The sequence below is a fragment of the Gadus morhua genome, chromosome 15, assembly GCF_902167405.1.
Source record: "Gadus morhua chromosome 15, gadMor3.0, whole genome shotgun sequence".
Classification (NCBI taxonomy): Eukaryota; Metazoa; Chordata; class Actinopteri; order Gadiformes; family Gadidae; genus Gadus; species Gadus morhua.
In genome coordinates, this window is record NC_044062.1 from 19,529,094 (window position 1) to 19,549,561 (window position 20,468).

The window sequence follows — 20,468 nt, forward strand, 5'->3', positions numbered from 1 at the left end:
TCGAAGCAGGATTATTTCTGTCTTAAATAACATTTGTTGGTTTACTCCTGAAAGCAGTGTGTTGTGTTTGCGAGGCTTTAAGGAGTCTGAATAATTCCCGTAAAGCCACAGGCTGTGGAAAATGTATGGTGTTTATGAAGCCAGGGTAATCCCTGAAGTAGTATGTTGTGCTTTATAAACAAACATAATATAAATAATAATAACGGCAGTATTGTGGATATAAAGTGTTTTTATTTCAGTTGCTCGCGCCTGCAAAGAAGGTTATAGACAGAGACATTGTTGACATTTGGATTGATGAAAGTGGTTTGACTCCCATACAAACGGCCTCTGGGTACGATATACCCCATGTCCATTCGCTAGGCATTAGGGCTGTGAATCCTAATGTATCAAAAAATTTGATTCAATTCAGATTCCAAAACCACATTCTGGAATAAACCACGAAAGAAAATTAGTTGAAATCGGCTGTGCACTAAGAAAGGCTATGTAGTAGATGAAGGAATGAAGCAGAGTGAAGTGTGTACGATTATGTTGTTTTGATTCTTCAAAAGTTGTATCAACTGATTGCAATAATATAAACACACAAACATATTTGAGTTTAGGAATTTGTGAATTGATTCAAAGTCATAGAAGATAAGTACAGCGACTCTTTCATGATGATCAATAGGTTTCCCTGAACTAGAAGCTACCTGCCTATTAATGACATGAATCTACATGTCTACACTTTCAGTAAATCTACATGTTTACACTTACAGTGAATGTACATGTTTACACTTACAGTGAATATACATTTCCACAGTAAATCTACATGTCTACACTTCCAGTGGATCTACATGTCAAGTTAAGTTAAGTTGTTAAGTTAACACGTTTCTCAAGTAAATTTCAACACCGTCAACTCTGCCATAGTCTCTAATAACTGTCATTTTTATTACTCCACCTACTGGCTCTTCTCCCCCCTCCCAGTAACAGAATCATTGTGTCCGAGTGGGTTCCCACTAATGGTTTGAGAGTTGAGGCTAATGGCGACAATAATTGCTGCGGTGGGCTTTATGTTTTTTTTCTCTTCTTCCCATCATTTGTGGAACAAAGGCACAGCTGAAGTGGACTTATTGTTATGATTTGATTTGCAGAGCGGCAGGAAATGGAAGTACGTGCATGCATGCGCAATGTGTGTATTTGTGTGTGTGTTCTTTGTTGCTGGGGGTGTGTTTGGCTTGAGCGGTGTGGTTTTCATCTGTCTTCTGAAACGGCTGTTCAGCTGACCTATGTGTGGATGTTTCAATATTTATTCAGTTACTGGTCCAGACTTCTTATTTTACGACTTTTATTTTGTCCAACTTAAGAGATGAATACGCGTTTTTTCCTTTACCTTTTTAAAGGGTTTAGCTTTCGGCGCCAAATATACATATTAATAATTTATATCATTGTTTACTACTTCCTGCCCCCATCTGCTCATAGGCTGAGATACTGCCTCTGCCTGGGTCACTGGGTCACTGGGTTAATGGGTCGCAAGTCTATAGCGTGCATCCAGTGACTCTGTGCTCCATTGGTTAATACACATTGACCTGATACTTTTGTTTACTAGTCTGGCTATTGCCAGACCAAGCTCAATCGTAGATTGCACGCTGGTCTGGGGGAGCTGCTGTCATTTCTTCGGCACAAGTGGCGTAATCCATGGGCCTAGTTAAATGACTCGGTATGCAATTGGATGCTTGCCGTCGCTTCCCTGTTGTCATTGTGTTAAACCAGTCAATAGCGCGCCAGGGGGAAAAGCCAGCTTGGTGATTGGCTCCTGCAAAAACGTATCGGAAGCAGAAAAAAATGTATTGCTCTTCTCCAGACCCTTCTTCAGGGCGAAATCAAATCGTCGGCAGAATTGGCGGGGATACCCAGTCTAGGTGTTTACTCCACTGCAGCAGTCTGCCCTATCAGCCTTGATTAGTGTGAAGTTTGTGATTGCAGTTTGACCAATTAAAGGGAAAAAATATATTTGTATGCAACATCCAGTGTTTCCGTTCACGTTTTGTATTTCTCAAGCTCAAAGGTGAAAAAATGGAATGAGACATTTGTCTGGAAGACTTAATACCAGGGTTAATACCGATATATCGGTTGGCCGATTGTATCAACGAATATTGGCGTATTGACCGTATTGGCGAATACTTTAGACTTTAGACTTTATTGTCCCCAAGGGGAAATTCTTTTTCACATCACAAGTAGAGGTATGAACCTCACGCTGACAGGGTTAGGGTAATAACAAATTGACAACAATCACAACAAAAATAACATGCAGACAGAATATATAGACAGAGTGGGACTGGAGTGGTTTTATCTTGGCCATTTTGTTGAGGGCTGCTATGGCTGCATGCACCAGGCTTTTGCCATAGAGAGCCCTCCTGCACAACAGGGACCTGTATTTCTGGGGCAGAATTTCTCTGCCCCAAGACTACCACAATATATATACAGTAGCAAATAACAGCCCATCTATGTTTTGAATATCCTCCAATATCTCGATACTGGTCATTTTTGACTCCCTAATATCAGTATCGGCATCAGCCCCTAAAATCCAGTATCGTTCGTGCTCTTATTAATAATCTCAATTAAGAAGAATGAATTATATAAATGGATTTTGCACTTCATTGGCGTGTTGGCATATTTGTGTCGTGCTTTACCCTCAGGAGTCAGGACTGTAACGCATTCCATGAGTAAATAAACATTGTCTTTTAGATCAACCAGGAATCTCAACCCCCTTCAATAAGAGTGTCTTCATAAGGCTCTAAACACTCACACTCTTTCTCCCTCTTCTACATTGGTCTTCCACAACCTCCCATCATTCATTTACTGTGAGTACCAGTGCAAATGAGGGGTATTTATGTTGGCTTAATTACCTACTAAAATTTGGAAGAAAGACGTATAACATACATATACACATATCGCACACGCAAACTTCTCCAACTCGTCGCCCTGGGAACTCCTAAACAAAGATAACATGCACAGACAACACAGCGCCTCTCTCTCCCACGCAGACCCTCCGGAGCTGTCAGTGTTCCCGAGCGTCCCCAGAATCCCAACAGGAAGGGGAAGAGTCAAGGAAGGACGATGATCTAGTCAAAACATACACACCCACGCACACATACACACATTCAGTCCCTTTTTGCTTCATACATTTACACAGAGTCAGAAACGTTAGCAGATGAATGCTTCGTTGCTGTGATTTGGTTAAAATGGATTTTATTTGTCGTGGGGTTATCATTGAAGTCCCTATGTCAGGGTTCATATTAAAAAGGGTGGCACAGACTGTAACCATGGTTTTCCTATGAGGAAAGTGGCGGTACTCAGTATTGCCGGTGCTACGTTGGCTTTTGGAAGCGGGTGGTCAATTTTGCAGGGCATCAAATATTATGAAGTACTTTCTGATCGTCTACTCTGTAATAAAGAGGCCAAACTCAGTCACATTGCTGATATTGTGCTGAGGCTCCAGATGGTGGTAACATCAACCCGTATGGCTACTTTCTTCCATCATGTGTAATGTTTCTGAGGCTGATATTGAAAACTGCTGTTCAAACCAGCGTTTGCCACACGCTATCCTGTTTCACAACAACTCGTTTTTTTTTTTTTATGTTTTGCCTTGTCAGCTCAAAACAAACAGGCCAGTGTGTGTGTGTGCGTTTGTGTGTGTGTGTGTTTTCCTCCACATGTTGATGTTTATCGTTATGTTTTGATCCAAGACCTCTCATGACGTCTCGCGTGTGTCTGGTGTTTTCCCTAGCGGATGGCCTGGAGAAGTCTGCACTGTCGCCGACCAACTGCGATGTGGTGGTGAGCAACGCCAGTCCTACCCAGAATGCCTCTGGGTTGCGCCAGCAGCGCGGTAAGCTGTCGTCACTCGGGAAGCTCTTCAAACCGTGGAAGTGGAGGAAAAAGAAGACCAGCGATAAGTTCGAGGACCTCACCAAAGGTTAGCGGGGGGGGGTGGGGGTCACGCTCCAGGGGGAAATAGTGAGGGGGTGGGGGGGGGCAACATCTCGACAAAGACTGCAGAAGAGAGAGCATGGACTTTATTGAGTTCTAAGGATAGACGGGCTTTCATATTGGGCATTGTGGACTCGGACCCCAACCCCGGCCCTTCCCCCCAGCTAGTCATGAGGGAGGGAGGGAGGGAGGGAGGGAGGGAGGGAGGGAGGGAGGGAGGGAGGGAGGGAGGGGGATCCGGGGGGATGTGTCAGAGGAAGCATCTGTGGAGGAGAGGAATAATGTCTGTGAAAGAATTTTGATGAGGGGAGCCGAAAAAAAAGAGATGTTCAAGAAGGCGTAAGCGGATGGCATGTAGATGATGATGATGAAGGTGGGCTCGATGAGGAAGAAAGGGCTCCTAAATGCTCCGTTCGGCACAGCGCTCCAATCAGCAGAACGTTCCGATGTGTCACATTAATCCTGGTTAACACTCTTAATACACCGCCTCATGAAGCTGATCAAAGGCTGGCAGTGGGATCGCTTCTGGGACTGCTCTGTTCAAAGAGAAAATACAGCCAGTATATATATACACCAACATCACAGTGGACAATAATCCATATACCATATGCCTAACCCCTGTTTTCCATCCAGTACTGGAGAGAAAGATCTCCACGCGACAGACCAGAGAGGAGCTGATCAAGAAGGGCGTCCTCATCGTAGACCAAGGTGAATCTCCTCGTGGACTCCTCTTCACTCATTGCTGACCCATTTGACCCCACTCTCTGGCTTTGGTTATTCTGTGTGTACACAGTAACACATTGTCCTGATACACATGATGGACATCACCATGTTGGACACCACCTCAAAATGCTCCAAAACTCAAGCTGCATTTTGACAGAAACACTAACCCTACTGGCTCAGGCGAAACAGGGGTAATTACACCATATGACTAATTAGCAGTGTAGCATCAGAGAGATGGACAGCGGTTGGAATAAGGAAACCACTGCCAGCTGCTATGTGGTTAAAACCATGCCAGAACTAACTGACTTTACACTAACAGAGAAAGTAGTACCGATTGGCTCATAAAACCCAGAATGTTTCTCTGTAAAAGGACCAGCCAGCGCTAGTCTTGAGTTCTTGTCATTCAGTTCACTAGAGAGTAGGAACAGCATGGCTCTTACAGTCAGCCACTCTGCAGTGGGCAGGGCCTCACACACCCAGACGGGGAGTGGTGGAAGGCCTGCTGAGCCAGTGGTGTCTGGCTGGCTCCTCCCAGGGGCTTAGATAATGTAAAATAATTGTGTTATTATAAGCCGTCCCTACGTCTTGCTTACTACTTAAGCCAGGGGCCCCTAACAGAATCGGACCGATCACATGCTCAAACAGTGATTGATTGTGGAGTATTGCAATCGTGAGTGTGAGTGTGTGAGAGGCAGCGAGCAACATAGTTTACTGGCAGCCCGAAAATAGGAAGTGTGGGCTTTGAATGAGTTATGATGTGTGAAAAGCTACGGGCTCTTTAGCTGTTTTCTTCTAGGATGAGGAGGAAGTGTTAAGGCATATTTATATATCTATGTACTATACTTATTCATCTGTTTGTGTTTGTGTGTGTGTGTGTGTGTGTGTGTGTGTGTGTCTGTGTGTGTGTGTGTGTGTGTGTGTGTGTGTGTGTGTGTGTGTGTGTGTGTGTGTGTGTGTGTGTGTGTGTGTGTGTGTGTGTCTTTGTGTGTGTGTGTGTGTACCCTGTGTGTGCGCGGTCTCTATTTTAAATTAGGTTAAACGTTTATAACTACAAGCGTTAAAAATCCACCTCCAGAGTTGTGAGGTGTGAGGAGTTTTTTAAGATATAATGTTTGACATAGATGAGAAACGTGTTTGGGCAGAAACGTGTTCTACAGATTCCAAAAATATCAACGTTAAGCATGGGCGGGGTGAATTCAAACAGAACCTGACATGTAGAGAGCACGGCTAGGCTCAGAAGAACACACCCCCTAGTTACCCAACTGGATTGGCTTTAGGGTTAGCCAGTTAGCCAGCTTTCTGCAAAAGGCCCCAGGTGGTCCAAGACATTGCTGACATGTGCCACAGCCTCCAGTGACACATGATACAGTGACGGGCTTCTCCTCTATACAGTTGTGATTGTCAATTCTTGAACCCTTTGGGAGGATGTGGCGTGTTTTAAGTCGGCTGTTGTTGAGTTTGGCGAGATGAATCCTGACGCAACACTGGAATTTCCCTGTACTTTTTTTTTGACTCCCTTCTATTCTATATCTCGGGTTTTTATGTATCATTTTGTCCTTGATGTAACCCTTGTTATTGATTGGTTGAAATCCATCTTTGGCTAAGATAAAGCTACATGTGTAGAAAACAACACCGCTAACTATTGATCCTTAGTGATCTTAACTTTTGAGTAATTTCAAACAAAACATATTAGTGCTCATTTTCAAGACAATATAGAGATCAATACAATCCTACCATAGTTATTTTACCAAATCCTATAATTATTCCCTGTATGATTTCAATGATATCTTTGATGTTTTACTGACATTGAGTCCGTCATGCAGACCCGTTCCCACAACCTGCACCTGTATCCATCCATACGTCCCTCTTCCTCTCAGAAGCAGACACCAACAGCAGCGGGGTACAGAACGGCCATGCCACGCCCGCCCCAGACGAGCTGCGGGTCGACATCGAGGCCCCGGCCGCATCGCTACCCGAGGAACAGCCCATTGGGCCAGAGGCTCCGGAAGGCGGAGCAGGTGGGGTTTTTCGACCAATCATGTTCTCTTATCATCTGAGCCTTTTTGTTCAGATAATCGCTTAACCACTAAACCAAATCGGTGCCTAGGAAAATTTGCTAACGCAGGAACAGCTTCCTATTGAACTCGCTGAACTCGTGTTACGCCACCGCCGGCGATAAGCTTGCTTTAAAGCGCGGTATGAACTTGTACTACAAGATGAGACGAAGGCTATTGAATGACCCACAGGAATGGCGTCTAGCTATGAAGTGGTTCAGAGTTGTTTTTGTAAATTTTGTTGCCTTCCTCATTCTGGGTACGATTAGGGAGATTTACAGACCGAATTTTTCAAGCATATGAGTGAAGCTTGCTGCACTTTCTTTGCCTTTCACCCATGTCTCCATCTGGCCTCCTCCAGATGGCGAGGGCCAGACGTCTCGGTAATAACGCAATAGTGGAAAATGAGAACCATCCGGAGGGATGTAAAACCCCCTTCCACTGCTTTTGTGGTTGGATCCTGTATAATAAAAAAACAATAGACAGATATTATGGCGTTGCTTTGCCTATTTTCTGTGAACTGTGTCGTAGGGTGAGCTTCCATGGTGTATCCGAGTTGTTATAGCTGAAAAGAGAAATATTGGTCTCAATAAAATAGCAATGTAGTCATGGAGACCGGGCATATGTAGGGGCCATATGTGAGTTTGAGACAGTTTTAATGCCCCTAGAGATCGTTGAACATTTACCATTATGTACTCAGGCAGTAAATGGTTAGGTAATACAAATCTACTTGAGTACAATAAATAATGATGAACTGGTACTAAAGGCAAACAAACAAATGGAACATCTCCTGGTTTGGCTTCAAGGTTTGCATACACTAGCAATGTAAGTAAATACAGAAAATGCATTGCAAGCTAGCAACGTGACTTTATATACTCACCTTATCACCAGCAAGATGTGAGAAACAATAATCTCTTTAACAGTCCTGCTTTGAACTTTGCACAGCAATAGACACACATAACATGAAGATTAATTTACCAAAATACAATGGTACTATATATATATATATATATTTATTTATTTATTTTTTCCCAAGTATACTTTTGGATTTTGGTATTTCATTTTTAACTTCAAGTTTTAAGTTAAAGCCATCCAATTTGATCAAATGTAATTAAGAAATCTCTGACTTACTGATAAGGTATTCAAACGACTATGACTACAATTCTCAACAGTGAGACTGAGGTAACAGCAGGGGACATGGGAGCTAGATATTAACCTTATTCCTATCCTTTACCCTTATGACACAAAGGGCTAACGGTGTGCCAAAATAGGACAGCAGTGAAAGCCTTGCTCTGCTGTTCCCTGGAGGAGTTTTGTCCTCTTCTGAACCCTGTTACCATCGACCCACGCCCATTAGAAGATCTATTTTCTTGTGTTGTTTGCATTTCCATCGTAGGCCACCTAGAGATAAAGGTTTGAAACACAGACACATGCGGCGGACTCTTGTTTTATTTGCCTCTTTTGGATTGCGGTATAGTATGCGATTCCCAACGAGGGTGTTGTGTCCCCCAAAGTCTCTTTCAAATCACACTAACATTGTCTGTTCCCATATCGCTTATTCTAACACTCCAAGCTTTCCATCTTCTCTCCAGCTATGTCTGCACATCCCCCACATGCTTCCCCAACTCATGGAACAAACTGTTTCATTTCTTCCTCCTTCTCCTTTTCCTGCTGCTCAGAGAGGTGCGACACTAAAACCCTTCCCAAGGCCAAAGTAATGAAACCGCGAGAGGTTCCTCCTAGTAAAAAGCAGCCTAGTGCCGCCGTGCCCACCACTACCAAAGCAGTGAGTGGCCCCACGGGCACAAGACACAAGGCTGGTGCCTCTGGCCTTAAACGGTCGACCAACATCATGACTGGCAAGCCTGGACCGGCCACCGCAGCGAAGCCTAACCCTCGAAACGCTAACACTGGCCGCGGTCCGGGTAAGTAGGACCCCTTGGAGTTGAACCCCCACTCAGTTACACCCTTGAGCTTTCAATGAGCCCTCCCCTGGTCCCGCTGTCGGTCAAGGTCTGCCTTTCAGTCTGCCTTATTGCATGAACCTTCCTCTAACACTTAACTGTTACCCGTTGTTATCCCTGATCCACTTCCTCTATCTGTGCTAGAGGTTCCTAGTTCAGTTGGTAATTTCCTGTTTGGTTAACGACGCTTGCATAATCAAACGTTAAAAGCAGCATGTATTAATGCACGCATGATCACCATCTGTGCATGAACAGGTGACTGTCGGCCTTGGGCAGGGGTGTGCATGCCATGGCGTGGAAGGGAGGTACTCCAGATGTATACATGCCCAGTATTGTTGAAATGGTTTGTGGTTTATGAAGGGTAGTGAAACTGTGGCAAGAGTTTGGCGAGAGGAGCTCTTCCTCGCGTTCCTCATCTCTCTCGGTCGTGATTGAGCAAAACGTAATGGTCTGAATCACTTTCTGTGTGATATGGTGTGGTTTGGACAGTATCTATAAGGTCGTGCAGTTTTGATCTTTCACTGTGTGTAAGTCTAGTCACTGTTATGAGTGATGTGACCTGATAACGAGCCAAAAGGATGCATCGCAGTAACACCAGTGGGCCTGCTAATGAGTCAACTGGATTGATCCGGCTTTCGGGCAGAGATTTGTTCAAACCGTTTCTTCTTTAATGCACGCTAAGTTTGTGGTAATTAATTCTTCATGTCCTACGACAATTAAGAAGCAACACAGAAAATCCATATTTCATTGGAGAAGCTGATTATTCTAAAAATAAAATGGTCTGCCTCTCTTTCAGCCAAACCCTCCAATCCGAAGAAGACTGGAGGGGTTACCAAGACGACCCCCGCTCCGTCGTCCGCACCTCGCTCACGGGCCGCCAAGGATGGGGGAGGAGGAGCAACTCAAAGCACTGGGACGGGGACCACCAGGACCAACCAGCGGAAGAAGACCTCCACGCTACCCCCCAAGGCCTCCCCTGAGACGGCTAGCCTCCCCGGGGAGCCCCAGGGCGCGGCCTCCTCCAAACCCGCCACCCTCCCCCGGGCAGAGCGGCGGCGGGGCGATAAAGACCCCTGCTCCGGCCCGGCCCCCCTAAAGACTAAAGGCAAAACCCCCAAAGCCGGCGCCGCGGCCTCGGGTCTGAGGGCCGGTGCGGGGTTGGGCGCGGGCTCCGTGGAGCGCGCTGTCGGGACCCCTCGCGTCAACTCGGCCACGGAGGAGACATCTTTCACGGCGGGCCGGGTCCCGGAGGGGTCCGCACAGGAACAGGAAGCAGAGGGCGGTAGCGGAGAAGGAGGGGGCGGAGCTGAGGGAGGAGAGGGGAAGCCCGCCACGGCGGACTCTCCCGCGCAGAAGAAACCGATGTAAGGAGAGGGTCCACGTGGATTCACCTCAGGGTTTAGACTTTAATGGGTTTCACTTATTGTGCTCCTGGAGAATTAAGGGAGAGGCCAGAGTCACAGCAACTGTATAAATTAACCTAAGTAACTCAAACAATCCCATAAATTGGCAAAGTGAATGTGCTCAAATCTATCTAATGATTATAAATTTCATTCATTCATTAGTGGGAAAACATTGAATCCAAGTATGTGTTTCTGTGCATGAAGCTTTTTACGAAATGTTTCATGCATCATATTAAGTTCAAATGCACTCCTCTCCTTCCTACATCAAGTGTAGAAGCAGCAGTGACTATCTTCATGCTGCTGCCCTTCCCTGTTTCAAAGATAATTGTGATCATGAAAAATCTAAAGTAGATATTGAGATAAGTAGACGGATAGCAGATCCTAAGTTATCACTTTTAGTACTCTAAAGTTTGTGGCGACAAGCAGATTGACCATCGAATTATCACAGAATCAATGTATTATATTTGAGTTAAAACCGTTGGCCGTAGTACTACTGCTAATGCTAATGCTAATGCTAATGCTAACGCGTCCTGACCGGCCCCCTGCAGGTCAGCGGAGGGCGATGCGCCGCAGGGCCTGAGCGTCAACGTGGAGAGCCCAGAGGTGACGGTCATCCCTGATAGGCCCACAGACAGCCAGACCAGCGACTCGGACTCAGACGGACCAATCCTTTGGCTTGACGAGGAGGAGGAAGACGACGAGGATGACGAGTACACAAACAGTATGGCATGGGTTTCTAATGCATGCACACGCTTTGCTTTGACATTTAAAAAACGCTGAGTCATTTGAGTCACAAGTCAAACAGACCAGTAGATAAACAGGAAGTCATGTAATACAGTTGTGTACATTTTGATCAGCAAATGAAATTATTTATTTTGCTGATCTATATCTAGTATCTGCTACATATATTTTAATGCTAACTATTTAGCTGAAAATATGGGCTTAAGTTTATAAAATATAATTCTTGAGAATTGTAGGGCGTTTGTGTTTTCCCGTTTGTCAGAGTCGCTCATAAGTGTGTTTATGCATTCTGATAGTTCAAAGTGAGCAGGGCTTTTCACAGTCAGTGAAGTCTTACTCCACACACTTTACACCGGTTTCATCTCACGAGTTTAGCATGACAATCGATTAGTTACCAATGTCCGTGTGGTGCTAATACACACACACACACACACACACACACACACACACACACACACACACACACACACACACACACACACACACACACACACACACACACACACACACACACACACACACACACAAATAAGTTCTATGGAGGACATAGCATGCATCTCAAAGTTGAAAGCAGTTCACTGTTTGCTGAATGTTTTTAGTGATGTCATGTGACGCCAGTGAGTTCCAGTCAAGGTTCACGGGGTTGGACGCCAGTGGGACGTTGTTTAAGGAGCCTGGGGGTGGATGTTTATGTTTGTGTCTGTGTGATTGACAGGTTCCCTGGCCAGTAAGATCCGCCGGCGGGACACCCTCAACATCAAGCTCGGGAACCGTCCCACCAAGAGGGACCTGGAGGACAAAAACATCCTGCCTCGCAGCTCCGACGCCGAGAGGATGTCGCTGCGCCAGCAGATCGGCTCCAAACTGGTCAGGTACATGAACAGATTCACTCTCACTCTCACACTCAGATGGTTGTGGCCAGACGTCTTCAATTATTAGTTTCAACGCAAAATATGAAATATTGAGGGTAATACCAAACCTAGTTGCTGAAAAACTGCTTGATATTTAGCCTACAGCTGTGGTGGCCAGACAGCGCAAGCAAATGATTAGTATGCATCAGATTTTTGGCTAATTATTAGAAGAAAACCTCATATATGGAGGTTAATGTTGAATGGAGGCTAAGATAATGGCAATTAATCAATAGCATTAATAGCAAATAATGTTTTTTTGTAACAGTATTGTTACTATTTTGTAATTCTAAAATGAATGTTTGCCACAGGCGCTTGAGTCAGAGGCCCAGTACTGAAGAGCTGGAGCAGAGGAACATCCTGAAACGTAAAAAAAAAGGGACACACACATATGCACACACACGCACACTCTCACACACGCGCACACACTTCAGTGCCTACCATTACACATTGAACACAATGCCTGACCCCTCCCTGCCTCTTAACTACATTTATCTTAATTCATTGTAAAGTAACTATGGAGAAAGGGTTAAGTGCCTGCTAAACGGTCAATAACAACAGTAATGGAACCGATTTTAAATTCATTAAGGATGAACTTAGTGTTACGATATTCAAAATGAATGGCACAATGCAGGCATGGAAGTCTCCCAATAAGTGTTTTATTCAGCTGTATTTAACTAAACGAACAAAAACATACATTTTTATTTAAAGAATCTGAGTTCTCTAATGTTATCACGTTTTCGCCATAGAGATCGCAAATATGTGACCTCATTCCTCAGGTCACAAAATGTTTTTGCTATTTCTATTGAACATCCTTTACAAATCTTTAAATAATCCAATAATCCAATAACTGGTTATTTCAGGGCAAGTGCAGTGGACGCCTCGGTAAGGTGTTTTATTAAACAGCAGCTTCTGTGTCCTTTCTGGGCCCTCTGGTATCCAGGCCCACAGCACTGTTTGGTAGAGACGGAACGGATATATTTCACCCAAGGACACAGGCAACGGCTTTGATAGGAGCAAGTGCAGACCCTTGTTATGTAACACACACATACGCGTGTTCCTCTTTTACATGTACTTTTGAATAGTCCTTTGAGTTTTGGATCAGAGCGGCACGGCGGAATCGTTCGCCCGCTCCGATGCACGAGCGCTTTCGCTATTGGCTCGAGGGAGAGTTAAACAGAATGAGAAGTCGTTAAGCCCCTTTCTTAAGAGGGGGCTAATGGGAGAGATGCTGCCGAGTGGAGCTGAATGCAAGCGTTGTCGAGGTTTGCAGCATTAAAAGAGAACGTTGTTATTCAAGTATAGGCATCTTATTCTCAGACCTTTTTTAAACAGCCCTAATAAAACATTGACTAGGAGACTTCTTGGCCTGCCTGTTTTACTCAAAATACGAAAAGTAAAAGACATGAAGGAACATTAAAGCCAGCATGCGTAACTAGCTAACTATGTATCTAACTAACAATGCTTATCGATGGCCATCCCCCCACTGTGCTGGGATCGAACTCACGACAGGAAGCGATACTGATGACAATCTCGAACATATACGTATTTAGTATATGCTACACGTGAACCTCCTAAGATTGCGCAGTTCAATTGGTTTGCTATCTCGAGATATTGAGCAATATCCCATGATTGAGATCTCAAACTCGGGATATTGTTTTCATCGCGTGACGGCCGTCTCGTCAACCTAATAAAAAAAAATAAACCGGCAACCACTAATAAAAACAAATAAATCCTGGCAAAAAGTATTATCTTGTTTAGGAGTGTATAGTCCCCTCGACCTTCGGTCTCGGGCTATTCCCCACTATTCACTTCGCCTTCGTCGAATAATGTTTCAATATTTTCTTCTTGTCTTGGGACTAATTTGTAGATGAACCAACAGTAGGTTGCTTGCTATGCTAGGTAAAGTTAAATCTTTTGCAAGCAAATAGTTTTGCCTTGTAGTTTTAGTTTATTAAGATAGATGGCACCTGCCATAAATAGAAGAAAATGTATATTGACTTTCTGAAAATACGCAGCACGAATATTATACCCGAAAAATTAAAACCTCACTTCAGTGCCAACCATTACACATTGAACACAATGCCTGACCCCTAACTGCCTCTTACGACATTTATCTTAAATCATTGTACAGTAACTATGGAGAAAGGGTTAAGTGCCTGCTAAACAGTCAATAACAACAGTGATGGAACCGATTTTAAAGTAATTCATTAAGGATGAACTTAGTGTTACGATATTCAAAATGAATGGCACAATGCAGGCATGGAAGTCTCCTAATAAGTGTTTTATTCAGCTTTATTTAACTAAACGAACAAAAACATACAGTTTAATTTAAAGAATCTGAGTTCTCTAATGTTATTGCGTTTTTGCCATAGAGATCGCAAATAGTTGACTTCATTCCTCAGGTCACAAAATGTTTTTGCTATTTCTATTGAACATCCTTTACAAATCTTTAAATAATCCAATAATCCAATAACTGGTTATTTCAGGGCAAGTGCAGTGGACGCCTCGGTAAGGTGTTTTATTAAACAGCAGCTTCTGTGTCCTTTCTGGGCCCTCTGGTATCCAGCCCCACAGCACTGTTTGGTAGAGACGGAACGGATATATTTCACCCAAGGACACAGGCAACGGCTTTGATAGGAGCAAGTGCAGACCCTTGTTATGTAACACACACATACGCGTGTTCCTCTTTTACATGTACTTTTGAATAGTCCTTTGAGTTTTGGATCAGAGCGGCACGGCGGAATCGTTCGCCCGCTCCGATGCACGAGCGCTTTCGCTATTGGCTCGAGGGAGAGTTAAACAGAATGAGAAGTCGTTAAGCCCCTTTCTTAAGAGGGGGCTAATGGGAGAGATGCTGCCGAGTGGAGATGAATGCAAGCGTTGTCGAGGTTTGCAGCATTAAAAGAGAACGTTGTTATTCAAGTATAGGCATCTTAATCTCAGACCTTTTTTAAGCAGCCATAATAAAACACTTAGTAGGAGACTTCTTGGCCTGCCTGTTTTATTCAAAATATGAAAAGTAAAAGACATGCAGGAACATTAAAGCCAGCATGCGTAACTAGCTAATTATATATCTAACTAACAATGCTTATCGATGGCCATCCCCCCACTGTGCTGGGATCGAACTCACGACAGGAAGCGATACTGATGACATACACGTATCAGACAACATATGCGTGACAACATATACATATTATTTAGTAGCCTATATGTGACACGTGAACCTCCTAAAATTGCGCAATTTGATTGGTTTGCTATCTCGGGATATTGGGCAATATCCCATGATTGAAATCTCAAACTCGGGATATTGTTTTCATCGTGTGACGGCCGTCTCATCACCCTAATATAAACAAATAAACCTTTAATATAAACAAACAAATCCCGGCAAAAAGTATTATCTTGTTTATTTTTGGAGTGTTCACGTGTAGTATATGCAAGTGTATATTCCCCTCGACCTTCGGTCTCGGGCTATACCCCGCTATTCACTTCGCCGGCGAATAATATTTAAATATTTTCCCTTGTCTTGGGACTCATTTGTAGATTAACCAACAGTAGGTTGCTTGCTATGTTAGGTAAAGTAAATTCTTATGCAAGCAAATAGTTTTGCCTTGTAGTTTTAGTTGATTAACGAAAGATGGCACCTGCCATAAATAGAAGAAAATGTATATTGACTTTCTGAAAACACGCAGCACGAATATTATATATGAAAAATTAAAACCTCAGCACACACATGTTATTTCAAATGGAAGCGAGTTGTTTACATTAGAAATCCAGATGTTTCAGTCAGGACACACACACATGCACACACCATTATCATATATATATTTAATAGTACATTTCAAGACCATGCTTAAGTGCTTTTCATATAGAACTATCAACAAATTAATTACATTCAATTAAATTATATTAGAATATGCCACATTTTTGCAAATAATATATATGCATAATGTATGTAAATACAGATTGCTATTACTATTGTTATTAGTGTTACTAATGATTCATGATTTATCTCTGCAAGCAGAAAAGAACCTATCTGAGGAGCAGGAAGCCAAGCAGGAAATCAAAAGGAGACTCTCCAGAAAGGTAGACCTGCCACACATTTAGACTCTCAAGAAAGGTAGACCTACCACACATTTAGACTCTCAAGAAAGGTAGACCTACCACACGTTTAGACTCTCAAGAAAGGTAGACCTACCACACATTTAGACTCTCAAGAAAGGTAGACCTACCACACATTTAGACTCTCAAGAAAGGTAGACCTGCCACACATTTAGACTCTCAAGAAAGGTAGACCTGCCACACATTTAGACTCTCAAGAAAGGTAGACCTACCACACATTTAGACTCTCAAGAAAGGTAGACCTACCACACATTTAGACTCTCAAGAAAGGTAGACCTGCCACACATTTAGACTCTCAAGAAAGGTAGGCCTGCCACACATTTTAGACTATCAAGTAAGGTAGACCTGCCACACATTTAGACTCTCAAGAAAGGTAGACCTGCCACACATTTAGACTCTCAAGAAAGGTAGACCTGCCACACATTTTAGACTCTCCACAATGCTAGGGCTACCAAACATTTTAACTCCATAAAGCTAGGCCTACAACACATTTTAACTCCATAAAGCTAGGCCTACAACACATTTTAACTCCATAAAGCTAGGCCAACAAAAAGTTTTAACTCCATAAAGCTAGACATACAACACATTTTAACTCCATAAAGCTAGGCCTACAACACATTTTAACTCCATAAAGCTAGGCCAAAAAAACTTTTTAACTCCATAAAGCTAGACATACAACACATTTGAACTCCATAAAGCTAGACCTACAACACATTTTGGACAAATCTGTCTGTCAATATCATGTTGGAGATAAGCTACGCTGGGCTGTTTGTGCTAACCCCACTTGTTGGACCGTCTCCTGTTCCTCTTGTGGGCTGTGTAGCTGAGCGTGAGACCTACTGTGGCGGAGCTGGTGGAGAGACGGATCCTGTGTTTCAACGAGTACGTGGAGGTGACGGATGCTAAGGACTACGACCGGCGAGCCGACAAACCCTGGACCAGGCTCACGCCCGCTGACAAGGTAGGCCCCCCCCACTCCCTGGAACACAACCAGAAACGGAGGCAAAGAGGACAGGAAGTTACCATATTAGTACCGTTAAAGTGGCAGAAAAAGTGGCTGGAGAGCAGCTTTACAGCTGCTCTCCAGCGCTCCCTCCCGTCCTACGTCCCTCCTCCATTGATGATGCATGTCAGGCAAGATGGATTCCCTGAACTCATAGGGGTAGAGACGCCCTGATTGGTCAGGAAGGCCTAAGGTCTAAAGTCTTAATGGGCTAATACAGAGGCAGGTGCAGTCAACTGGACACAGTTATTCTCAAAGAGCATTTCACTCACTAATAGCTGACGGATGGCTATGGTATTTATTTTAAATTACACTCAAATAGTAGCTCTTGAGTCATACCTACAGCATCTTTAACAAGTGGGTCTATTGTTGCATTGTATGGAGAGAGAGGCTGACAAAAGTCATTCTTACCAAGAATGCCTGGAACTAACCGAAGGATGCAAGAGCACAATGAAAACAACAAAGAACACACTGCTTGCAGTTAAGTGGAAACCAAGTCTGAAACCAAAACAACAGCATTAATGACAATTATTGCACTGCATATATATATATATTGCATTATGTTTGCCTTTCACCAATACTTCTAAACCAAAGTATTTTTGCCATAAATAATAAATGGCATGCAAAACCAATTGCATTGTCTATTTGGAAAGTGTAAGGAGGAAAATTCTCCCTATGTATTATTCAACCATGCATGGCAACAAACACTTCCATGATCAATCAAACACTGATCTTTTGTACCTGATGAGGCAAAAAAAACACCAACAAGAGTTTCAGTTTAATCTAGACAAGGAAAAATAACTAAAAACAATGACCTCAAACAAATATGTTCCCGTCTTTTAAACACAGGGTGATGATTGGTCAGGGCTTGAAGGCCAAGGAACAGCATAATGTTCAAAACAGCTGTGGAACATTATGTTCCCCACGCATTCTGCCTCAAAAATACCACCTGTTGGTGACTTTTGGAATCGCACATGTAATCCCATAAGGTTTTACTCTAATTTATGACTATAGGACTGTGGGAAATTCATGGAACCCGATTCACTTAATAATATAAGCATATATTTATTAAGATTAAGGTTTTTTTTAATTGTGTGTGTGTGTATGTGTATGCTTTGTTGCATATGTGTGTTTACGTGTGTGGTTTTCATGTGTGTGAAATTGATTGAATCATTGTTTTTCCGGCCGGTGTGATATTGATTGCGCTTGTGGTTTTCGTGTGTGTGTCTCTCTGCTGCTCAGGCTGCTATCAGGAAGGAGCTGAATGAGTTCAAGAGTCGTGAGATGGAGGTCCACGAGGAGAGCAAACATTTCACCAGGTGAGTCGCCTAATCCATGTCACTGATTGGTTCATTCGCTGGTTGTTGGTTCCTCACCAACAGAAAATAAAGAGGACTTCAATACTGTCCAACCAATTGACTCCTCTGCTATCGATCCTCCATTAAGTATAGCCCTGCTGTCTCCACAAACACTGAATTAAACGTCAGTGCTGTGATTAAGTGAATGTCCCACTGCACCAGTACTTAGAAGACGAAGAAACTCGATTTATTCATTCTTCTACTTTCCCATATCAATCTATCTAAACCTCTCTATCCAGACAGACTTTTTTACACACACTAACCTGTCCTCTATTCCAGGTTCCATCGACCCTGATCGCCTGATCCCTGCCCGTGTGGATTCCTTCCAGCTGATGTCCCGGCCTCCGACGCTCACTTCCATCTGCTTTTCATTGTTTTTCTACGCATCTACGGTTTAAGAGAACATATACAGATGATGGAAAAGGCCTGATGTGCTGTGCGACTGAAACATAGAAACAGATTTAAACATTTCCCTAAGATGAGAGTCTGTAGAAGGGCTCAGAGCAGTTTTATTTATTTGAAAGTTACATTTGGGTATATATTTTTCTTTGTTATGTTTTACTTTTGCCAAATTACAGCCTTGTACAACAGAGGAACTAGGAGGAAATGCAATGTATAAGGTTGTGCTTTCACGTGGCTATCTTAAAAACACAGAGAAATCTATTGTAGAGTGTGTCGTAAGAGGACAGGACATTGGGTGGCTGATTGTCATGTGCTGCTGCCTCATCTTATCTAAGAGGCCGGGAGGATAAGAGAAACGTTTGTCTGTGCTCATAGGTGCCTGAATAAATGAGTGATCATGTGATTGACCCATTGAGGACGACTTACATGCATCACCACTAGAGGGCGCAGTGTGTACACCAGAGAAGGCGAGGGCTCGTCAGAAGCCAGGCAGAGAAGTAGCACTAGTCTAGTAGAGTAGCCTAATTATCACCAAAAAATAAATTATCACCAGACATATATTTGTAGTACAGCCCAAGCCATTAATATACATAAATGATGGAGTTGGTGAGATAAAAACAGCTAAACATGAAAAGCGAGATGCTGGGTCAGCCAACCTATAATCACTTTTTTAATTTATTATAGAGTCCCATCTTTGCGAAGTCCGCTGCCAAGGGTGCACCTCTAGTGCCGTTAGCCCGGCGATTCAGGTCTAACAACCACTCATTAAAGTTTAAGAGTGCCCACCAAGAGATTTCCTTCACCAATTTTAAATATATTTGCCTTTTAATCCACAGTGATTTAAAGCTGTGTCAAATGGTGCATTAAATGAACCTTCCGCCATCACGGAGTTAAGCTCCGCACGTGTCTGTGGATCATAAATGTATAATGACCCCTGGCAGGCGTCGTAAACAGGCAAGATGCATTCAGGCGGTCAAACAGGCCTACTTCATGAAACAATGTTGAAAGACTAAGATCCAGGACGAGGGAAGATGAAAAGATGAAAGGTGTAGTAGGCCTAGTTGTATATGTAGGATTATGAGGACAATATGCTCCACTCTCCCCAGCCTTTTGGTTTATGTTACATGTCCATAACATTAACATATTTAATCATGATGTGTGTTGCTTCTCCTATGTGCCCTTACAATGGAAGAGCGGATTTTTATGTATTCTGTATTCTCTTCAGGACTCTTTCAGATGGACACTATAGACATGTTCACCTTATACACTTATATAAGCCCAGGGGGTTGTTTCAATGTACAAAAGCTGCGAAGAAGCACCAACAGTATTCAAATGCAAAAATGGTTCATCTTTTGATTATTTTGTACAGAATGTATATCAAGCATGTGCATACATGAGAAATGAAGTTTACTATAATTATGGCATATATTGTCGCTTTATGAATGCTATAAGATATGATTGCTTTTTTTTTTTTTTTTCATTCCCCAAATATGGTCTTCTGTGCAGCTCATTTGCTGTCCGGACCAGATCAGGGAGTTTTGCTGTATGTGCATACATTGTAATTGCTTTGCCAAAACGTTACGTGGTCTAAACAAGCACCACAACTGTAAATGGACATTCAACTGTTGTGTATTGGACTGCTGTTTGCTGGACACCACCTCCACTCCATCGGAAACAAATAAAGCCAAGTCTCCCTCTTGGCGCGTCTTGGGAAAAATGTTTTACCGTATTTTCTGTTCAGAATGATATTGCCATCCAAACTGTGAGGTCATGTTTTATGCAGACATTAAATAATGAGCTGAAGTCTCCTCTGGGAAACTCTTA

General features: G+C 43.2%; 1 protein-coding gene and 1 long non-coding RNA gene across 7 annotated transcripts in view; both read left to right on the forward strand.

Moving 5' to 3' along the window:
- Nucleotides 1-20,468, forward strand: part of phactr2 (phosphatase and actin regulator 2) — a 42,787-nt gene extending 22,319 nt beyond the window's left edge. For 3 of the 6 annotated variants that reach the window (XM_030378404.1, XM_030378409.1, XM_030378408.1), the window contains exons 2-12: nt 3,764-3,952; nt 4,600-4,674; nt 6,513-6,707; nt 9,504-10,071; nt 10,659-10,831; nt 11,567-11,723; nt 12,071-12,126; nt 15,784-15,845; nt 16,705-16,842; nt 18,127-18,203; nt 18,522-20,468. In XM_030378404.1, the coding sequence (XP_030234264.1) occupies nt 3,764-3,952; nt 4,600-4,674; nt 6,513-6,707; nt 9,504-10,071; nt 10,659-10,831; nt 11,567-11,723; nt 12,071-12,126; nt 15,784-15,845; nt 16,705-16,842; nt 18,127-18,203; nt 18,522-18,537 (1,706 nt within the window). In that variant the 3' untranslated portion in view covers nt 18,538-20,468. The remainder of the gene's footprint in view (nt 1-3,763; nt 3,953-4,599; nt 4,675-6,512; nt 6,708-9,503; nt 10,072-10,658; nt 10,832-11,566; nt 11,724-12,070; nt 12,127-15,783; nt 15,846-16,704; nt 16,843-18,126; nt 18,204-18,521) is intronic. The other 3 variants (XM_030378407.1, XM_030378410.1, XM_030378405.1) reach the window with 2 other exon arrangements.
- On the forward strand, nt 15,862-16,599 carry LOC115559558 (uncharacterized). The gene is made up of 2 exons (XR_003979604.1): nt 15,862-16,185; nt 16,289-16,599. It is a non-coding gene; the product is annotated as an uncharacterized LOC115559558 (long non-coding RNA).